General features: G+C 39.3%; 1 protein-coding gene across 3 annotated transcripts in view; it reads right to left on the bottom strand.

Moving 5' to 3' along the window:
* Positions 1 to 3,133: 3,133 nt before the first annotated feature.
* Positions 3,134 to 17,874, bottom strand: part of LOC149313754 (neurabin-1-like) — a 73,218-nt gene continuing 58,477 nt past the window's right edge. For 2 of the 3 annotated variants that reach the window (XM_089519735.1, XM_089519737.1), the window contains 3 exons: positions 16,587 to 16,703; positions 9,690 to 9,878; positions 3,134 to 4,445 (listed from right to left, as the gene is read on the bottom strand). In XM_089519735.1, coding sequence (XP_089375861.1) covers positions 4,278 to 4,445; positions 9,690 to 9,878; positions 16,587 to 16,703 — 474 coding nt within the window. In that variant the 3' untranslated portion in view covers positions 3,134 to 4,277. The remainder of the gene's footprint in view (positions 4,446 to 9,689; positions 9,879 to 16,586; positions 16,704 to 17,874) is intronic. The other variant, XM_089519738.1, reaches the window with a different exon arrangement.

Below are 17,874 nucleotides of genomic sequence, written 5' to 3'. Positions count from 1 at the left end.
AGGGAATGCGTTCCACTGTTAAATAGCTCTGTCAGGAAGCTCTTCCTAATGTTGAGGTGGAAACTCTTTTTCTGTAGCTTGCATCCATTGTTCCGGGTCCCATTCTCTGGAGCAGCAGAAAGCAAACTTGCTCCATCCTCAATATGACATCCCTTAAAATATTTAATCAATGTTATCATAGCTCCCTAAGTCTCTTCTGATAAGGCATCAGACCAATCATCATTTAGGTCGCCCTCCTCTGGACATTCTCCAGTTTCTCAATGTCCTTTTTGAATTGTGGTGCCCAGAACAGGACACAGCATTTCAGGCGGGGCCTGACCAAAGCAGAATAGAGTGGCACTATTACTTCCCTTGATCTAGACACTATACTTCTGTTGATGCAGCGTAGAATTGCATTGGCCTTTTTAGCTGCCTCATCACACTGTTGATTCATGTTCAACTTGTGGTCTACTAAGACTCCTACATCCCTTTCACATGTAGTGTTGTCAAGCCAGGTGTCCCCTATCTTATATCTGTGCATTTCATTTTTTCTGCCTAAGTACAGAACCTTACATTTCTCCCTGTTGATGTTCATTTTCTTAGTTTTGACCCAGCTTTCTAATCGATTAAGGTCATTCTGAATTTTGATTCTGTTCTCTGGGGTATTAGCTACCCCTAATTTGGTGTCAGCTGAAAATTTGATAAGGATGGTCTCTATTCTTTCATCCAAGTCGTTGATAAAGATGCTGAATAGCACTGAGCCCAAGACAGAACCCTATGGCACCCCATTGGTCACTTCTCTCCAGGATGAAGAGGAGCCATTGCTGAGCACTCTTTGGATTCAGCTGGTCAACCAATTACAAGCCCACCTAGTGGATTAATGGCAGGCAAGGCGGTGGGGGGACACACACCCCAGGGGCTCTGGACAGGGAGAGAGTTTGAGAACCCCTCATTAAACATTCCCTCCTCCAGGGCAAAGGTGAGACAACCTGACTGTAATACTGTCCCCTGGCAAGCTCTGACAAGTTGTTAGCTGCTGCAACAACTAACATCCTTTCATCCAAAGCCTCCATTGAAACTAACTACTCTGTACTTAATGCCGCTTCTTCTTTGGGTGCCAATATGGCCATATGAGGAATGGCCTGGGCCATGGCATGGATCCAGCACTGCCTACTTCAACTGCTTCAGCAGCAGAAGGGCCCTTTGTAAAATTGACCTTGCTGCAGTTTGAATTGCACACGCAACAGTCTGGAGTGGGCTTTTTCTTCTTTGCAAGTGGCATATCACTCTTCCCACCCACTGGAGCCATTGCAGAGGGGGGGGGTGAATGGAGGGGGGACAGAAAGGATTAAGAGATAAAAAGGAAAAACAGGAGGTTTTTTTTCAGTAACCAGAAAAAGTGAAGCAGAAAAACTTGGAGCAGAAGACAAAAGAGAGAATAAACAAGTATCTGAAAAAGCACCAGCAAAGAAAAGAAAAAAAAGGTAGGAGCAAAGGCAAAAAGCTCTGCTTTGGGCACAGGCAAGAAAAAGAACTGAGCACTAAGATGGGGCGACTCAATTCAGTTTTTTTCATTAGATAGCTCAAGACGTCCTGCAACTTTCTGTCTGTTTCTGGGTGGTAATGGGAAAAAGTAGGATGTGTGGGTTCCACCTCTCAGCAGCCTGGAGAATATGTGGGAAGATGGATTGTAGCATATTTACAGTATCAGTACTGTTTTAGGAACTACAATTTGTTCTTAAGAGAAACCAGGTATTTTAAAAATAAAATCGGAATGGTGAGAGCATGCATGTTTAAAATAATTACACTTCTAGTCCATGAATCTGAGGTATAGCAATAGCAAGTACATTTCTATACCGCTTATCAGTGCACTTAAGCACTCCCTAAGCAGTTTACAATGTGTAAGCTAATTGCCCCCAACCATGGGTACTCATTTTAGCGACTTCGGAAGGATGCAAGCCTGAGTCAAGCTTGAGCCCTTGACTGGTATTGATCTCGCAACCTTGCAGTTTGTGAGTGTGTGGCTGAAGTACAGGCATTTAACCACTGCACCACCACATTCATTCCATCCAAAGGTCACTAGCTTTATTAGCCTAGCATCAGAATAGGTTGCTTTTAGCCCCCCAAGTTAGTGAATTTTGCTTCCTCCAACATGTCCGAATATGTGACAGAAAAGCCAAGAAATGAGCTCCAGGATTGTTCTGTAATATTTCTTTCTAACATTACCTGAATTATTAGAAGGATCGTCATGTTTGTCATTTCTTGGCATCTTGTCATGCAGGAAGATTGTTACCAGTATCTCCAGCTTTTCAAGTATAGCCCTATTCCAATGTTCTAAATAGCAGTTAAACATGTAAGGAAGGGAGCATGCTAGCTCCATTCTGTCACTGAATGAATCTCCACAGACATTAGGTTCTTGGAAAAATTAGGGTTCTGACTCATGCCATGAGCCTTCAGCGTACAAGAGACTGTCCATTTCAGACTCAAAACTTTTCATACAAACAAGTGATGACTAATAGTTACTGCCCTCTCCATGTGTATAATCCTTATTCAAAACACCTACATAGGGTTCATTTCTCTTGTAAGAAGAGTAAAATAGAAACTCTTCTTGTAACTATTAGTTGAAGCATAACTTTCTGAAATGTCCAACTTTGAATTTCTTGAACATTCAACAGAGCAAATTTCGGTTTTTCAGAAACTGAATTATGAGCATATTTTAGATTCTTCCAAACTAATGTAATAGGGCATTGGTCTTGACAATCAGCAGCACGTACATCTATTCAAGAAGCAACTTGATAATGGAACATCCATTTCTGACCTAGGAGAGAACTGTGTAAAACAGGGCTCCATCCAAATGGAGATGTTTGCTCATTCTGTTATACTGCACTAAGTTATATGGTACTTCAGCACTGATCTTTCTTATTTACTGTGTTTCATTGTGACACAGTTTTGGCACAACACCACAGGAAAAGTTACTGTATAAATTTCTGATATACTAATATATTTACTTCTTTCCCATGGTTAGTTGAATCCAAATTAAGTCATTTTGTATAAATAATTTAAATCTTTAATTTGGAAATACTAGTCTTTGCAATTAGTTGTTTTAACCCTTTATTACAAAACCATTTTATCAAAAGTGCATGCCATTAACTCGTATTTTACATAATAAGCATAGTAAAAACACAAAAGTTTATCTTTTTTAATGAAATTTATTTCATTTTTCAGAAATGTCACTTTAATGTAGTGATGTTACTCCAAGAGCAGTTGGCAATGGTGTTTTACACTATTTTAGAAAACAAATGCTACTCATGAAAAGGAAGACTTTTGTGTCTACAGAATAATTATGTACAATGCAGAAACCCAGTGCTTCATTAACATTTTCTCCAACTATGCCTATCATGGTATTATTTTAAGCCTGGAAGACCAACAGCATTTTAAAATTAGCAAAAATATAATTTTGGTCCTCAAAACTCTCGAGTAAGAAAGTGTAATGTATGTATTACATACATTTCTCTTGTAAGAAAGTGTAATGTATGTATTACAGTCCGATCTTATTCATTACTTGAACTATAAAATTTCCATACAAAAGTGTATAAAAATTGAATGGTAAACTTTGAAATCCTGTTCCAACATACCTGGCAGCTTAGAAACATAGAGCTATCTTATCTTAGAAAATAAAAAGAGGCAAGTCAAGAATTATATTACTAATTTTGAAATTAAAATGAACTCTGGAAAATACAGTATTTTAAACACTTCATTACATTTGATTAAATTAATTTTCTATTACTTTTAAAAACTTAATTATTCTCTATACACTAGTGGCAGCAAACTATCTCCAACAGAACACAGTGACCTGATACTTTCTCTTTATACCAGATACCACCCAACATTATATTGTAATTTCTCAGATTCTAATGTTCAGAAACTGAACATACCAGTTTCAATAGATACTTCAGGGAGCTGGAACAGTCAGGCACATATATATACACATTACTTATGGGGAAATTAATTTACTGTCCATTAGTACAAGTTAATGCTCTAAATATAAAAAATTGAAAATATTTCATTTAATGAATCATATAAATGGGGAAGGAATGGAAATTGGAGGTAAAAAATCTATACTGAAAAACTTGTTTCCTCCCTCCTACATTCATAATTATACAGTAATATACAAGTGTTACACTTCTTGAAGCTGAAGTAAAGTCTGATAAAATAAATGAAGCATTATACTGGCATAGCTCCACTTTAGCCCTTGAAACTGCATTGGAGGACACAGTTCTTTATACTATTAACTCATTTTAGCAGCTTGATTCTACAGTGGCTACTACTCTGCCACTTTTCCGAACTTCCTTCTCCTTCTTATGACACTTTTCTTTCTGTTTTTCTAGCTTTTCTTGTGCTTTTTTAATATCTTTAATTTTCTTCTTTATTATTGATCGGTCATTTTGACTGCATACTCCAAGAGTCTAAAAGAAAAGTTGTATTTTATTAAATTACAAAAAAGTAGCAATTTGTTTAGCAAAAAATAAACACTTGTTATTTTAGGAGGTGACTCCTCAGAAACATTTACTTCAAAATATGTGAGCTGTATGAACTTTTGCAACCAGAAATCAGCACAACAAAATCATTCAAACTAATTTTGCTTTGCAATCTATAAAATGCAAATATATAGAAGAAATGCAAACATGTGGATATGCTGAAAAGAGAGGGTGTGTGTTTTAAAGAACATGATCAGTAGAAGACATTCTGCAAGTATATCATAAGTCAAATGAGATACTGCTGCTTTATATTTATGCTTGGAATCCAGTATTGCAGTTATGGATGCTAATGGAAAGTTATGCATGTGTAACTGCTCTGTTTTCACTGTCACTACAGAGTCATGATCTTGGCACTGTTGCCAGGATTGTAAATTATCTTCCAAACCTGCTTTTCTAGTTATCAACTGCATCTGGCAAAGGAGTTCTCTCCTGCTGGCAACTGGGGTGCAGGTGAATGATATTTCCACCCCTCCCATCAGCAAGCAGAACACCTGTGACCATCAGAAGCAGAATCCCTGTCACAAATCATTCTCAAAGCCTCACTCTTGGGTGGGATGGAGGTGGAAATTAGTGGTTGATGCATACCAAGAATGATCAAAAACAAATAGTTCTAGTGTGGACTAATGTTGGATCAGTTATCAAGGCTAGAAAACAAAACTGTGGAGAAAGGGTTGGAGGCAACAGTTACAAAGTCTTGGAATTTTGAGATCCTGCCTGACCTGGTTGATATGAGGGATAAACCCATGTGTTGTGGATTGTGTTTTCAGCCCCACAAAGAATGTCATTTGCAAGTGTCCCAATTGCCAGAAGAACAGACCTCCTTTACCCAACATGGCTGATGCCTCGTGAAGTAGGTTGGAGTTGAGCCAGGGGACCTTACTTAAGTTACATATGTCTAACTAACTAGACAATGTAGAATATGGACCAATGTTTAGAATTACCATTACTGTAACACATTGATGAAGGCCTCTATAAAACTAAAACTTGCTAAGGGTAAAGTTCTGTCTGTATACCTGGATACAGTTTGGACTTGGGAGGCAGTAGAGAGATGACTAACAAGAAACTTTCATGGCACAACCTCCATGGCCAGCCAGTGGTAAAAAGACAGAACTTTGCCATGGAACTATGCAGCAGCTCTTATGTTGCCAAGCAAACTTCCTACAAAAAGGTACTGCATCACAGTAAGAAGTAGATCCTATAGCATCAACCTCCAGTTATAGTAGCATAAGGCCCCAACATGAGCACTCCCTCAACCACAAACCACAACTATGGGAAAAGGTTAATGTTAAAATGACTGCTGCATTTATTCCTGGGACTGTAAGAAAATGTTTTCTATATATGGTCTGGTTCATAGTTAAGTTTACCCAGCATGAACGCGTGGTATTTTACATGTAGTGAATCTGCTATTACAGTGGGCCCTCAGCATTTGTGGGGGATCCATTCAGGACCCCCGCCCCCCCACAGATACCAAAATCTGTGGATGCTCAAGTCCCATTGTCCTCAATGGTGGCGTGGGGACAATGGGACTTCACCTGATGCATCCTCCCTCCCTGCTTTCACCTGTCGGCTGGTGGCAAGAAACCTCTGCTGCCACTTCCTCCTGCTCCTCCTCCCTCCTCCTCTGTGGCTTCCTCCCACCCAGTGGGGATCCCACACTGGTGTGAGGAGGGGGAACTTCTGGGGCCAGAGAAACAGCTGTGCTGGCCGGGAGAAGTGCCATGTGGGCCGGGAAAACTCCTGCCTGGGCAGAGAAATGGCTGTGTGGGGGAAGTGCCACACAAGCCATGGAAACGGTCACTTCCTGCCCACCTGGAGACCCCACAAGGCCCAGAGACCCTCACGAGGCCTGGAGCAGCACCTACATGGCCCCAAGGAGCAACTGCAGGCAGCAGGTGGTCCACAACCCCCTAGACTCCACTGCTCCCACCTTCTCCCACCTCTTCTCCCTGCTCCTTCCTCCTTCCCCTCCATGGCTTCTTCAGTCCTCCTCCTCCCTCCACTTCCTTCTTTCTTCCTCCCCCTCCCCCCCATGGGCTTGCTGTCCACAGATGCTTAAATCCACGGATGGCAAGTCTGCGGATACAGAGGGCCCACTGTACTTTAAGCAGCTCATCACTGTACTGGTAGAAATCAATGAACAAATTGGTCACACCTCAAATAAATTCAACTAGTTTTGATGAGTCAGATCCAAACTTAAATCCAATCAAATCCACTTGATCTACTACAAGTATGACTAAGGCCCAAAACACATGGGCAAAATGACATAGATTCCAGGGGTGTTCGGGGCATAGAGGTCAGATGATACACCCCGAACATGGCTAGAAGCTACGCCGAGCCCATATCATCTGGGAAGAACCAGGCCAAGCAGGAGCGGATGCAATGCATTCCTTCCAACCCAGTTCAGGACCGTGGCAGCAACCTGGATCGGGAGCATGTGGTTGCTATGGTTCCAGCGTAGCCTCATACTGGTCTCTTTGGCTGGTCTGTTTCAGGCCTTAGTCTCGATACAACAGAAGGAAATTTAAAATCTTTGGCTAGGAGTCACTCTCTTCTGAATATCTGTCATTTAAAAATGTTCTTACTGTAGCATTCTAGGCTGAGATCTAAAGAACCAAATATGCATTCAACTGAATTTTTGGACTTGCATTTCCTAACATTCAAAGTTGTTAAAACTCTGATGGGACCTGCATTTACACTGTGGCACAAGGACAGAGAACTCATTTTATGCACCAGTAAATTCTGTAACAGTGTAGGAGCTAAAATTGTTGGACCTGCACTGGACAGATGTGAATTCAAATTCTTTCTGGCAATAGGTGCAGTCACCACCTTTTAAGACAACCCAACTTGACTATTTATAAAGGTAAAAATGAGAGTTCACTCATACGATCCTAATTTCCAAAGTGGAAGGGATTGTACCAAACTCAGTTGAAAAACAAAAAACATGTTCTAGCATAACAAAGTACAGGTTCAGTCTCCCTTACCCAAAATGCTTGGGACCAGAAAGCATTTCAGAATTTTTTTGAATTTTGGAATATTTGCATATATATAATGAGGTATCTTGGAAATGGAATCCAAGTCTAAACATGAAATTCATCTATGATTCATATACACTTTATACACATAGCCTGAAGGTAACTTTATACACATAATTTTAAATAATTCTGTGCATGAAACAAAGTTTGTGTACATTGAACCATCAGAAAACAAAGGTGTCACTATCTCAGCTGCCATGTGAGCAATTTTGGAATACTTCAGATTTTGGAATTCCAGATAAGGGAGACTCAACTTATATCAGATCGTTAGGCAAGTGTAGTATATTTTTTAATCAGCAGATGGCAACATAGGATAAAACTGGAAAGACTTATGAGTTATTTTTGAACATGAGAACATTCCATACTTTTCAAAGCTTCCTCTTTCTTCTACTAGTACATAATTTTTAAAATGAATTTGTTTTACATAATAGAAAAATCAGGCTGCAATTCTATATCCACCTACCTGGGTATAAGCCCACAATGAATGTCTGGATAGACATTCCTAAGACTGTACTGTCAAGTGTAAGAAATCAACTTGAAAAATTATTTTACAGTCCAACCCTAAACCAAGAAGCCCTATCAATGCCAGTGGGGATTATGCCTTAGTACTGTACGATGCAAGGTAAGAGCCCAGCATGTGTTGTAGTTTTGAGCGCTGGACAATGACCTGGCAACCTGGGTTTGAATCCCATCAGCCATGAATACCCAGTGGGTGACCTTGGGCAAGACACACTCTCTCAACCTCAGAGAATGACAAGAGCATGCTAAGAAAGCCCCTTGATAGGGTTGTCATAATTTGGAATTTACTTGGAAGGGACACAACCACCACCATTTTCTCTCTCTGTAAAGAGAAAATATTTGAAATACATTTTTGGATCATTCCAAAGAATGCATTTTTTGTATCTTGAAAGAATGATTTCTATAATAATGTGTATAATTCTGAAGTTTCTTAGTAAATACTAGATACTTTCTTATTCTGAAATTTTAAATGTAACCAAAAATGGATGGAGGGAATCCAGAGGTGATAACAGGGTGTTAAATCCTACTAATACAACTAAGTATATCAATCCCACAATGGGTTCACTCTAGTAGGAAATGACCTCAAGGCAAACACCAACAACTGCAAGTGGCAGCAATAATTAATGTATAATGTAAGTTCTTCATGGTCTCAGTGATTCATATATATAGGTCACTCTGCACCCACACAGATCAACATTGTATCTTTATAGAACTAAGAGCATTTGTTAGGTATCCTGTTCTTCTCTACTCACACTATGTACAGTTTATCAATTCTGTTTTTTCAGAATGTTTCTGCTGTTTTTTGACTTTTCAGACTTTCTGCACTGGAAGTAGCTGCCTTCAAGGGCCCATGGTTGCAAAGGAGTTCTTCAAAAAGTGAAAGAGGTGTAAGGGCAAGATAATACAGACTGATAGACACTCCTACTACTTTCTTTGTTTGGGAAAGGAGCAAAATGTATGGTACAGTCATGGCAGAACAGACACTGGATCAGTTCTCTAGTTTTATTCCACCTTGCTCAATCCCTAAGTTGTTTCTTGAGGACTGTTATACAGTTTATCAGCCCATACCCTGCACAGACTCAAATATTTTTGTATTAAGAATTGTTTCTCTGGAGTATTAGTTTTATACTAGAGAAAGGTAGAGAATACAGTGGAACCTTGCCTTATGCGGGGATCCGTTCCGGACCCCCCTGTGTAAGGCAAATTCCGCCTATGCTCGAGCCCCATTCAAGTGAGTGGGGCTTGTACGTGTGGTGGCGCCAGTGGGACGTGCTACCCCGCGCAGCTTTACCACGTAGGCTTAAATCCGTGTATAGCGTGTCCGCAAGCACCTGTTGCCAACCATAATACAGCGTGCCTGTGTCATACGCGGGCGCGCCTTACGCAGCTTGAGCATACTTGCTCAAGCCACGGGGCACACACGGGGCAGAAGGGGCAGCGCGTCCCATTCAATTGAATGGGCACGCGCACGTTGCGCCCTGTGCGCCGCCGTGCACGAGCCCCATTGTTTACAATGGGGCTTGAGCATAGGCGGAATTCACCTTACACTGAGGGATCCGGAACGGATCCCCGCGTAAGGCGAGTGCCCACTGTAAATACTGTTGGTATGAATCAAACTTACCTTCAATTTATCACTGTCAAGCAGCATCAACTGTTGTCCATCAATATTCTTGACTGTGAATTCTGCAATATACTGCTCCATGTTCATTCCCATTAGCCAATGGCATACCTGTTGGTTTGTCCACTCAGAAATGGGTCTACTGTGCCACTGGTTTTGTTTCCCTGTAGTTAATGGCTCATCATCTAAAGCCTGATCAAGAAAAAACAAGCAAATCAGTGTCTACTTAATTTAATTTACTGATTTTATTTAAAAAAATGCAGCATTTCTAAAGTGTAAAATCCTCAAAGGTTTTCACAAAGGCCAATTTTGAAGTTTTTTCTTTTGTTAGTATGACTGGAATTCACTAAGGCAGTTATGAATGCATAACCTTCTTAGTTCTGTAGCTACATAATGTCTCCCAGCCTATACCAGAACACTTCTATATCTCTGACAAATGATTTAAAACTCTTTTCATAGATACCTAGAAAACAAAGATTGCATTAAATGGATGATAATTTTCAACTATGATCATTTTATAATCATTCTAAATACTGATAAAATGTTGAAAAAATACATTTAAACCAGATTCTGGTCTTTTTATGTGAAGGATTTTTATATTTAGATCAAATGTAGTAAAGTTCATTTCTATCATTTATTTATTTCCCCCTATGTATACTGCAACATCTGTTTGTAGCTGAAACTAGGCTGGGGAAAAGAAAAAAATACAATTGTAGAAGTACACTACTAGTGGTGGTGGTGGGAATTACTGTACTAGTTTTTAGAGTAAAAACTAGGCCAAGGGAACCAAGCATCTTTTGTACCTATTGATTTTAAACAAATACTGTTTCTGCTGATGAAGTCCTTCAACAGGATTGTGACATGTGAAGTTGAAGGCTTTCATGGCCAGCATACATGTTTTTTTCGGGCTATGTGGCCATGTTCTAGAAAATTTTCTTCCTGACGTTTCACCAGCATCTTGAAGATGCCAGCCACAGATGCTGGCGAAACGTCAGGAAGAAAATCTTCTAGAACATGGCTACATAGCCCCAAAAAAACCCACAAAAAACCAGGATTGTGACAATTGTTACAGTTCAGCTTTTAAGTTACACAAATACAGTAATTCTACCATGTAATTAATTGCAAAAAGCAAAAAAGTGTATATTAAACTTCTATTAAAGTGCTACAGTTTGTCTGAACTATTCCCTGAATCTCATTAAGGTGATACAGTATATAGCTAAAGACAGTATAGACACGATCTTCTCATATGTCAACTTCCTCTGGATGTATTATGGCTTTCAAGGTCACTAAGAAAAAAATGGGCTCTCGATTCTCTAAAGCTATCATATAATCTTTGGTTAAGATAGGATTGTTTTATTTCTTACTCAATAACATATAGTAAAAACTACATGATCTATCTGTTTTGCCAAAGAGAAATTGTGACAGTAGTATCAATCAAGATTTTATGTTGTGTTTTTGCTTTCTGTCAACTTTGAACTGTATTTAGGTTAATGTAACTACGCTTGCCATACTGTTTTTAGTACATTTCTGGACAACTGTCATGCTATTTATAAATTCTAGCCAAAATAAGTTGCAGCCACCAATTGCACCACATGTAAAAAGTCCACAACAGCTGAACAAAGAGTGGTATCAGGTCAACACTTTTCCCCATTAGATCTCCCTCTCATTTCTTAAGTGACAACAGTGGTTTCTGACTTACTATAAGATTATTTTTCCAAGTGGTATGCACCTTCTGGAAAAATGTTTTTTATTTGCATTTACCATAAAGTAGGAATACTTCAAATTTAAACTAATCTTGCATCAATCTCTGTTGTTATGCTCAAACTAAATTATTTGTTTAGTTTGACATGTGAAAATGTTGTACATACTAAATAACTTTGTGTGCTACACAAGAAACTTACTGGAGAGACAAAACTACATGAATTACAAACTGACTGGTCACCAGTTTCAAACACTATGATCATACCATCCTGATACTTATAAATGTTAATGTTATTTTATCGTGTTTATTGTTGTAAATCTATTGAATTCAATAATTAAAAAAATAAGAATATGGTTGTACATATAGCCACAGCCCGCCCCCCCCCCCCAATTTTCACTTGCAACAGTAGTTCTGAATAGGCAAAATTATCTTATGCTAAATTTGATAAATTAAGGTTGAAAGTGAGCCACCCCTTTCATACATCATTGAAATTTCAAACAGTCTACTCCTAATAACTAGATCCCAGTTTTTCAATATTTTGTACTTTCAGGACCACATGAAACTGCAGTATGAGACACAACTTATGAACTACCAGTTACATTGGGTTAAATAAATAAAACATTTTAAATATATCATAAAAATGAGGCATCAGCAAGTAATAGGCATGGTACAGAAACTTCTCAGGTCATTTTCTAAGTACCATCTCCTGTGCATTCCCGAAAATTTCTGGAGCAGATGTGGAAGAAGGATCCCAGCATTTTGCGCAGGCGCAGAATAACCCATTTGTGTGGTTCACAGAGACCATGAAGAAGGAGAGTCTATAGAAGCAGTAGGGTTTAACTAGATCTCACACTACATTCCCTCTACCCCAGTTTTTGGTTATATTAAATTTTTCAGACTAAACAAGTATGTAATGTTTATTAAGAAACTTCAAATTGTTACACTCATTATTACAGATAACCTATCTCATTATTTTTTTAGATACAAAACATGCATTCTCTGGGATGCTCCAAGGATGTATTCCAGATATTCTCTATTGCTACTGAGAGAGAAAATGGTTGTTGTTGTATCTTCAAGTAACTTCCAACTTATGGCAACCTTATCATGGAGTCTTCTTTTCAGAAGAGTTTGCCCTTGCCCTTCTCTGAGGCTGAGAGAGTGTGACTTGCCCAAGGTCACCCCGAAGGTTTCCATTGCTGAGTGGGAATAGGAGTGGGAAAACCATAGTCTTCTGTTATTCTAGTCCAGTACTCAAAGTACTACACCGTACTGGTTTTCTTAGAGAAAAAAAATGGTATATTGGTTATTTTATGGTGAAGGTCCATTTAAGTTTACCATGAACCTCCTAGCCCGATCCAGGAAAGGCAAGGATCACAAAGTAGGATTTTTAGTATACAATACTCTAGGATTTATAACTCCATGCAAAGACAAAGGGGCAGGGGAATTCTTCAGAGAAGAGATGTACGTAGAGTGCTAGGTAGACCCTTCACCTCCACTGCCCACCCAATGACACAAAGAGTCATCAAAGGGCAGAAATCTCTACTGCATAAAGTGATGGCTGTAAGTGATGACTGCAGTCACTAGAGAGATAGAGATAAAGGCCTCCTGTACAGCAGACCAGAAGAGACTTCATAGTAAGTAAACTCCTGGAGAACAGGAGAAGTCCCAGCAGACTGGAGGAGGGCAAATGTTGTCCCCATCTTCAAAAAGGGGAAAAAAGAGGATCCCAACAATTATCATCCAGTTAGTCTGACATCTATACCAGGAAAGATTCTGGAGCAGATCATTAAACAGAGAGTCAGTGAACATCTAGAAAGCAATGCCATAATCACAAAAAGTCAACACGGGTTTCAGAGAAAGAAGTCATGCCAGACAAATCTGATAGTTTTCTTTGATAAATTAACCAGCTTGGTAGATGAAGGGAATGCTGTGGATATAGTATATCTTGATTTCAGTAAGGCTTTTGACAAGGTTCCCCATGACATTCTTGCAAACAAGCTAGTGAAATGTGGGCTAGACAACATAACCGTTACATGGATTTGCAATTGGTTGACTGGCCGAACCCAAAGGGTGCTCAACAATGGCTCTTTTTCATCCTGGAGAGAAGTGACCTGTGGGGTCCCACAGGGCTCTAGGGCCAGTGATATTCAACATCTTTATCAATAACTTGGATGACAGAATTGGGAGCATACTTATCAAATTTGCAGATGAAACCAAATTAGGAGGAGTAGCTAACACCACAGAGGACAGGATCAAAATTCAAAATGTCCTGAATAGACTAGAAAGTTGGGCCACAGCTAACAAAATGAACTTCAACAAGGAGAAATGTAAGGTACTGCACTTAGGGCGGAAAAATAAAATGCACAGATATAAGATGGGGGACACCTGGCTGAACGAGACTACATGTGAAAGGGATCTAGGAGTCCAAGTAGACCACAAGTTGAACATGAGTCAACAGTGCAATGCGGCAGCTAACAAGGCCAAAGAAATTTTAGGCTGCATCAATAGAATTATAGTGTCTAGATCAAGGGAAGTAATAGTGTCACTCTATTCTGCTCTGTTCAGGCCCCACCTGGAATATTGCATCTAGTTCTGGACACCACAATTTAAAAAGGATGTTGAAAAACTGGAGCGTGTCCAAAGGTGGGCGACCAAAATGGTCACGGGTCTGGAAACCATGCCCTATGAGGAACGACTTAGGGAGGTGGGGATGTTTAGCCTGGAGAAGAGAAGGTTAAGAGGAGATATGATAGCCCTGTTTAAATACTTGAAGTGATATCATATTGAGGAGGTAGCTGACTTGTTTTCTGCTGCCCCAGAGACTAGGACCTGGAGCAATGGATGCAAGCTACAGGAAAAGAGATCCCACCTCAGCATTAGGAGGAACTTTCTGACAGTAAGGGCTGTTCAACAGTGGAACACACTCCTTCCTCGGAGTGTAGTGGAGTCTCCTTCCTTGGAGGTCTTTAAGCAGAGGCTGGATGGCCATCTGTCAGGGATGCTTTGACTGAGAGTTCCTGCATGGCAGGGGGTTGGACTGGATGGCCCTTGCGGTCTCTTCCAACTCTATGATTCTATGATTCATTGTGCCATTCACTTTCTCATGCAAAGGTGACTGCTACAGAGAAGGGAGTAGCTGCCTGTCATGTAGGTTTACATGATGTACCGTAATACTTTCCTAGTGAAGACTTTATTAGCTGGAGCAAATGTGTAAGAGAAGATTAAAGGACTTTTGTGACTTTTCCTGCTAACATCATGGCAAAAGATACAGAAAATAAGAATACGAATGATGGTGATGGTAGTGGTAAGTGAGAGACTAGAAAAAGAGCAAAAACTAAGGCAAAAGTAAGCAAGTAGATTCAGAAAATATAAAACGAAAGCTGGAGAAATGAGACTTGCACAGCAGAAAACTATTCTGGGATTTACTAACAAGTGAAGATTTGGACATATTTGTCCCAGTACATATTAAAAGATCACAGTATGGGCTCCTTGGGCAGTAAAGCAAACAATCTTCATATAAGACAGCATAAGGAATGAACACAACATCGTGCTGCTTTGAGTGCAAAATTGAATTTGGGAGAAAGGCAGAAGGAACAGTACTGTATATATTTACTGTATATACTCATGTATAAGTCTAGAAATTTAGGTCAAAAAAATTGACCCTAAAAACCTGAGTCGACTTATCCACAGGTCAATGTAAGTACTGTATCTGAACGCTTATTTCAAAGAAAAAAACATCCCCTGGTGAAAGTGAAGAGTATAATATGCCCTGGAAGTGTTGACCCCCCTCTATTCTCTCATCCAGCCAGCCTTAAGAGTGAGCACAGAGATTTATGTCTGCTTGAATTTTGGAAGTTATTTGACATTGTTTTGCTTTGCTTCATCCTTTAGATCCTTTGTTATATCCCCCTAAATTTTACTCTCGACTTATCCAAGGGTCATATCAAAGTCCATAATTTTGGCACCCAAACCTGTCCTCGACTTATACATGTGGTCGACTTATAGTCAAGTATATACGGTATGTACAAGTCGAACTCATGTATAAGTCGAGGGAAGACTTCAGGGTCAAAATCCTGGATTTTGGTATGACCCGTGGATAAGTCAAAGGTAAAATTTAGGGGGCTATAAGGAAGGATGGAAAGGGGGAAATACCATTTCCGTTCCTCCTCCCTCTTCTCTGGACCTCTCCCAACCGATTCCCAGGTACTGGGGAGAGGTTTTACCATCGGATTGAGAAAGGAAGCAAGTGAATTTAAATGGAGAGTTGTTTCTATAGGAAGAAAGGTCCTGCAAAATGGACTGGAGACAGAAGCAAGTGGTTTTAAATGGAGAGGTGTTTTTTTCCCCATAGGAAGCAAGGTCTTGCAAAAGGGATTGGAGAGATGGTTTTAAATGGAGAGGTTTTTTTTAAATAGGAAGCCAGGTCTTGCAAATGGGACCAGACAGAGAAGCGAATGGATTTAAATGGGGAGTTTTTCCGATAGGAAGCAAAGGCTTGCAAAACAGACTGGAGGGGGAAGAAATTGGTTTTCAATGGAGATTGGGGCATCAGGCTTGTTTGCTTTAGGACCTTTCTAAGTACCACTGATGTACTGAGCCTTATATAAGTCTACCCAAAAATTTTAGGGTCAATTTTGGGGCATAAATTTCTCAACTTATAGTCGAGTATAAACCTTATACTTTTAAACCCTTAGGTAAAGAGCAGTTTTTATAGAGATAATAAATCATTAAGGTAGATTTGGAAGATTTAATTTAGATCTTTCCCCCAAAGGATTGGCTGCATAAAGAATCTAGAACAATTTCAACAATAACTGGTTATATAGCAAATCAACACACTGAAGACATATCTTTCTTTAGTAATGAGCAGTAAGATCTCTCTATTTTACATGAATATACAAAAATGCAATATCTAATAAATTATGCTGACTCTGATAAGTTCTGCAGTTTAAAATTCAGAACGTATTTACAAAATATGTTAGCAAATAATGGACAATATGTTTAGTGAGGATAGTCAACAACACATTCATTAATCTAAAAATTATTAAGGGGCAAATAACATTTAGATCCTTTATAGTAATATATTTAAATATTATAATAATATTGAAGGTACAAATATAATAACCTACTGTATCATTTTAAACAAAAAATGAAGTCTGATGGGGGACACCAACAATACATACAGACACACTAAAACTCACCTCATTTGAAGAGAAGGTTAAAGTGTGTGAACGCCCTGAAAGATTTGGTTCTGTCACTAACCCTGACAGATCACAACTTGGCTTGCTATGGCATGAATCATCTATGACAACTCTACTCTGCAAACAAGTGGAAATAACGCTTTGTTAACTTACCCCTTAGAATAAGAAGCCAAAAGGAGACACAGTATTATTTTAATTACATTGGTTATGGAATCTCATACTATTCTCACCAAAGTAACAATTCATAAGTGGTCTGGTTCTTACCAACCAGGTCTGTATGAACATATTTTCACAAAAGTCTAAATATGTGAAGTCAAATATTTTCAGTGCACAATGTTAGTAGTAAAGACAGAGCAGACACAGAGGCATGTATCTTAAAATTGAAACCCCACACTCTACTAGCAATACTAGATTCTGGGCACTCAACTATACAGGGTGGGTGGGTGAGTAATTTTCACTGTTGTCCCTTGCTGCAGCCCCATGTGTCACATGCCATCCTTTTTATGGAGATAACCTTCAACCACAAGAGCACAGTTTGGAGGCTGAGGAGTAGACTACCGCCACTGCAAATCACTGACTAGAAAGCCTATTCACAGAAGAAAATTGAAATCCTAGCTCAAAACTTAAAAGAAATTTCCTTCTTTCAAATTTTCCGCTTCACTATTAAATGGCTGTACAGTTCCTTTAAGAACAGCAAACCTGACTGCAAATCGGAAGACAAGTTTATTTTAGGTGTAATCTGCACTGTGGAAATAATGCAGTTTGACACCACCTTAACTGCCATGGCTCAAAGCTATGGAATTCTGGGATTGTTAGTTTTATGAGATATTTAGCTCTTGTGCCACAACACACTAAATAATAATAATAATAATAATAATAATAATAATAAATTTTTTATTTCTATCCCGCTTTTTGCCAGGCAATCAAAGCGACGTATAACAAGTTAAAATGCATCCATATATACATAGTGCCCCCCTTAAAACAAGATTAAACAATATAAGATTAAAAACTACATATTGAAAGCCGACTAATCCAAATAATAATCATCATGGGCAGAGTTCACTAGATGGGAAGTCTTATTCGTGGCCAAGTATTTTATTCCGGGAAGGACTCCCGGAAGAGATCCGTCTTAATGGCTTTTTTTAAAGTCCTCTAGATTAGAAATTTGATGGATCTCATCCGGCAGGCCATTCCATAAGTTGGGAGCGGCTGCAGAAAATGTCCTCTGGGAGGTCGCCGTGAACCTGGTCTTTAAGGGCTTTAATAAATTCCTCCCATAGGACCTGAG

This window comes from Sceloporus occidentalis, unplaced genomic scaffold (assembly GCF_023333645.1).
Source record: "Sceloporus occidentalis isolate IW3139 unplaced genomic scaffold, rSceOcc1.0.p SCAF_4, whole genome shotgun sequence".
In the NCBI taxonomy this organism is placed as follows: Eukaryota; Metazoa; Chordata; class Lepidosauria; order Squamata; family Phrynosomatidae; genus Sceloporus; species Sceloporus occidentalis.
The sequence above is the reverse complement of the archived record's forward strand: the minus strand, read 5'-3'. Positions and strand labels throughout refer to the sequence as shown.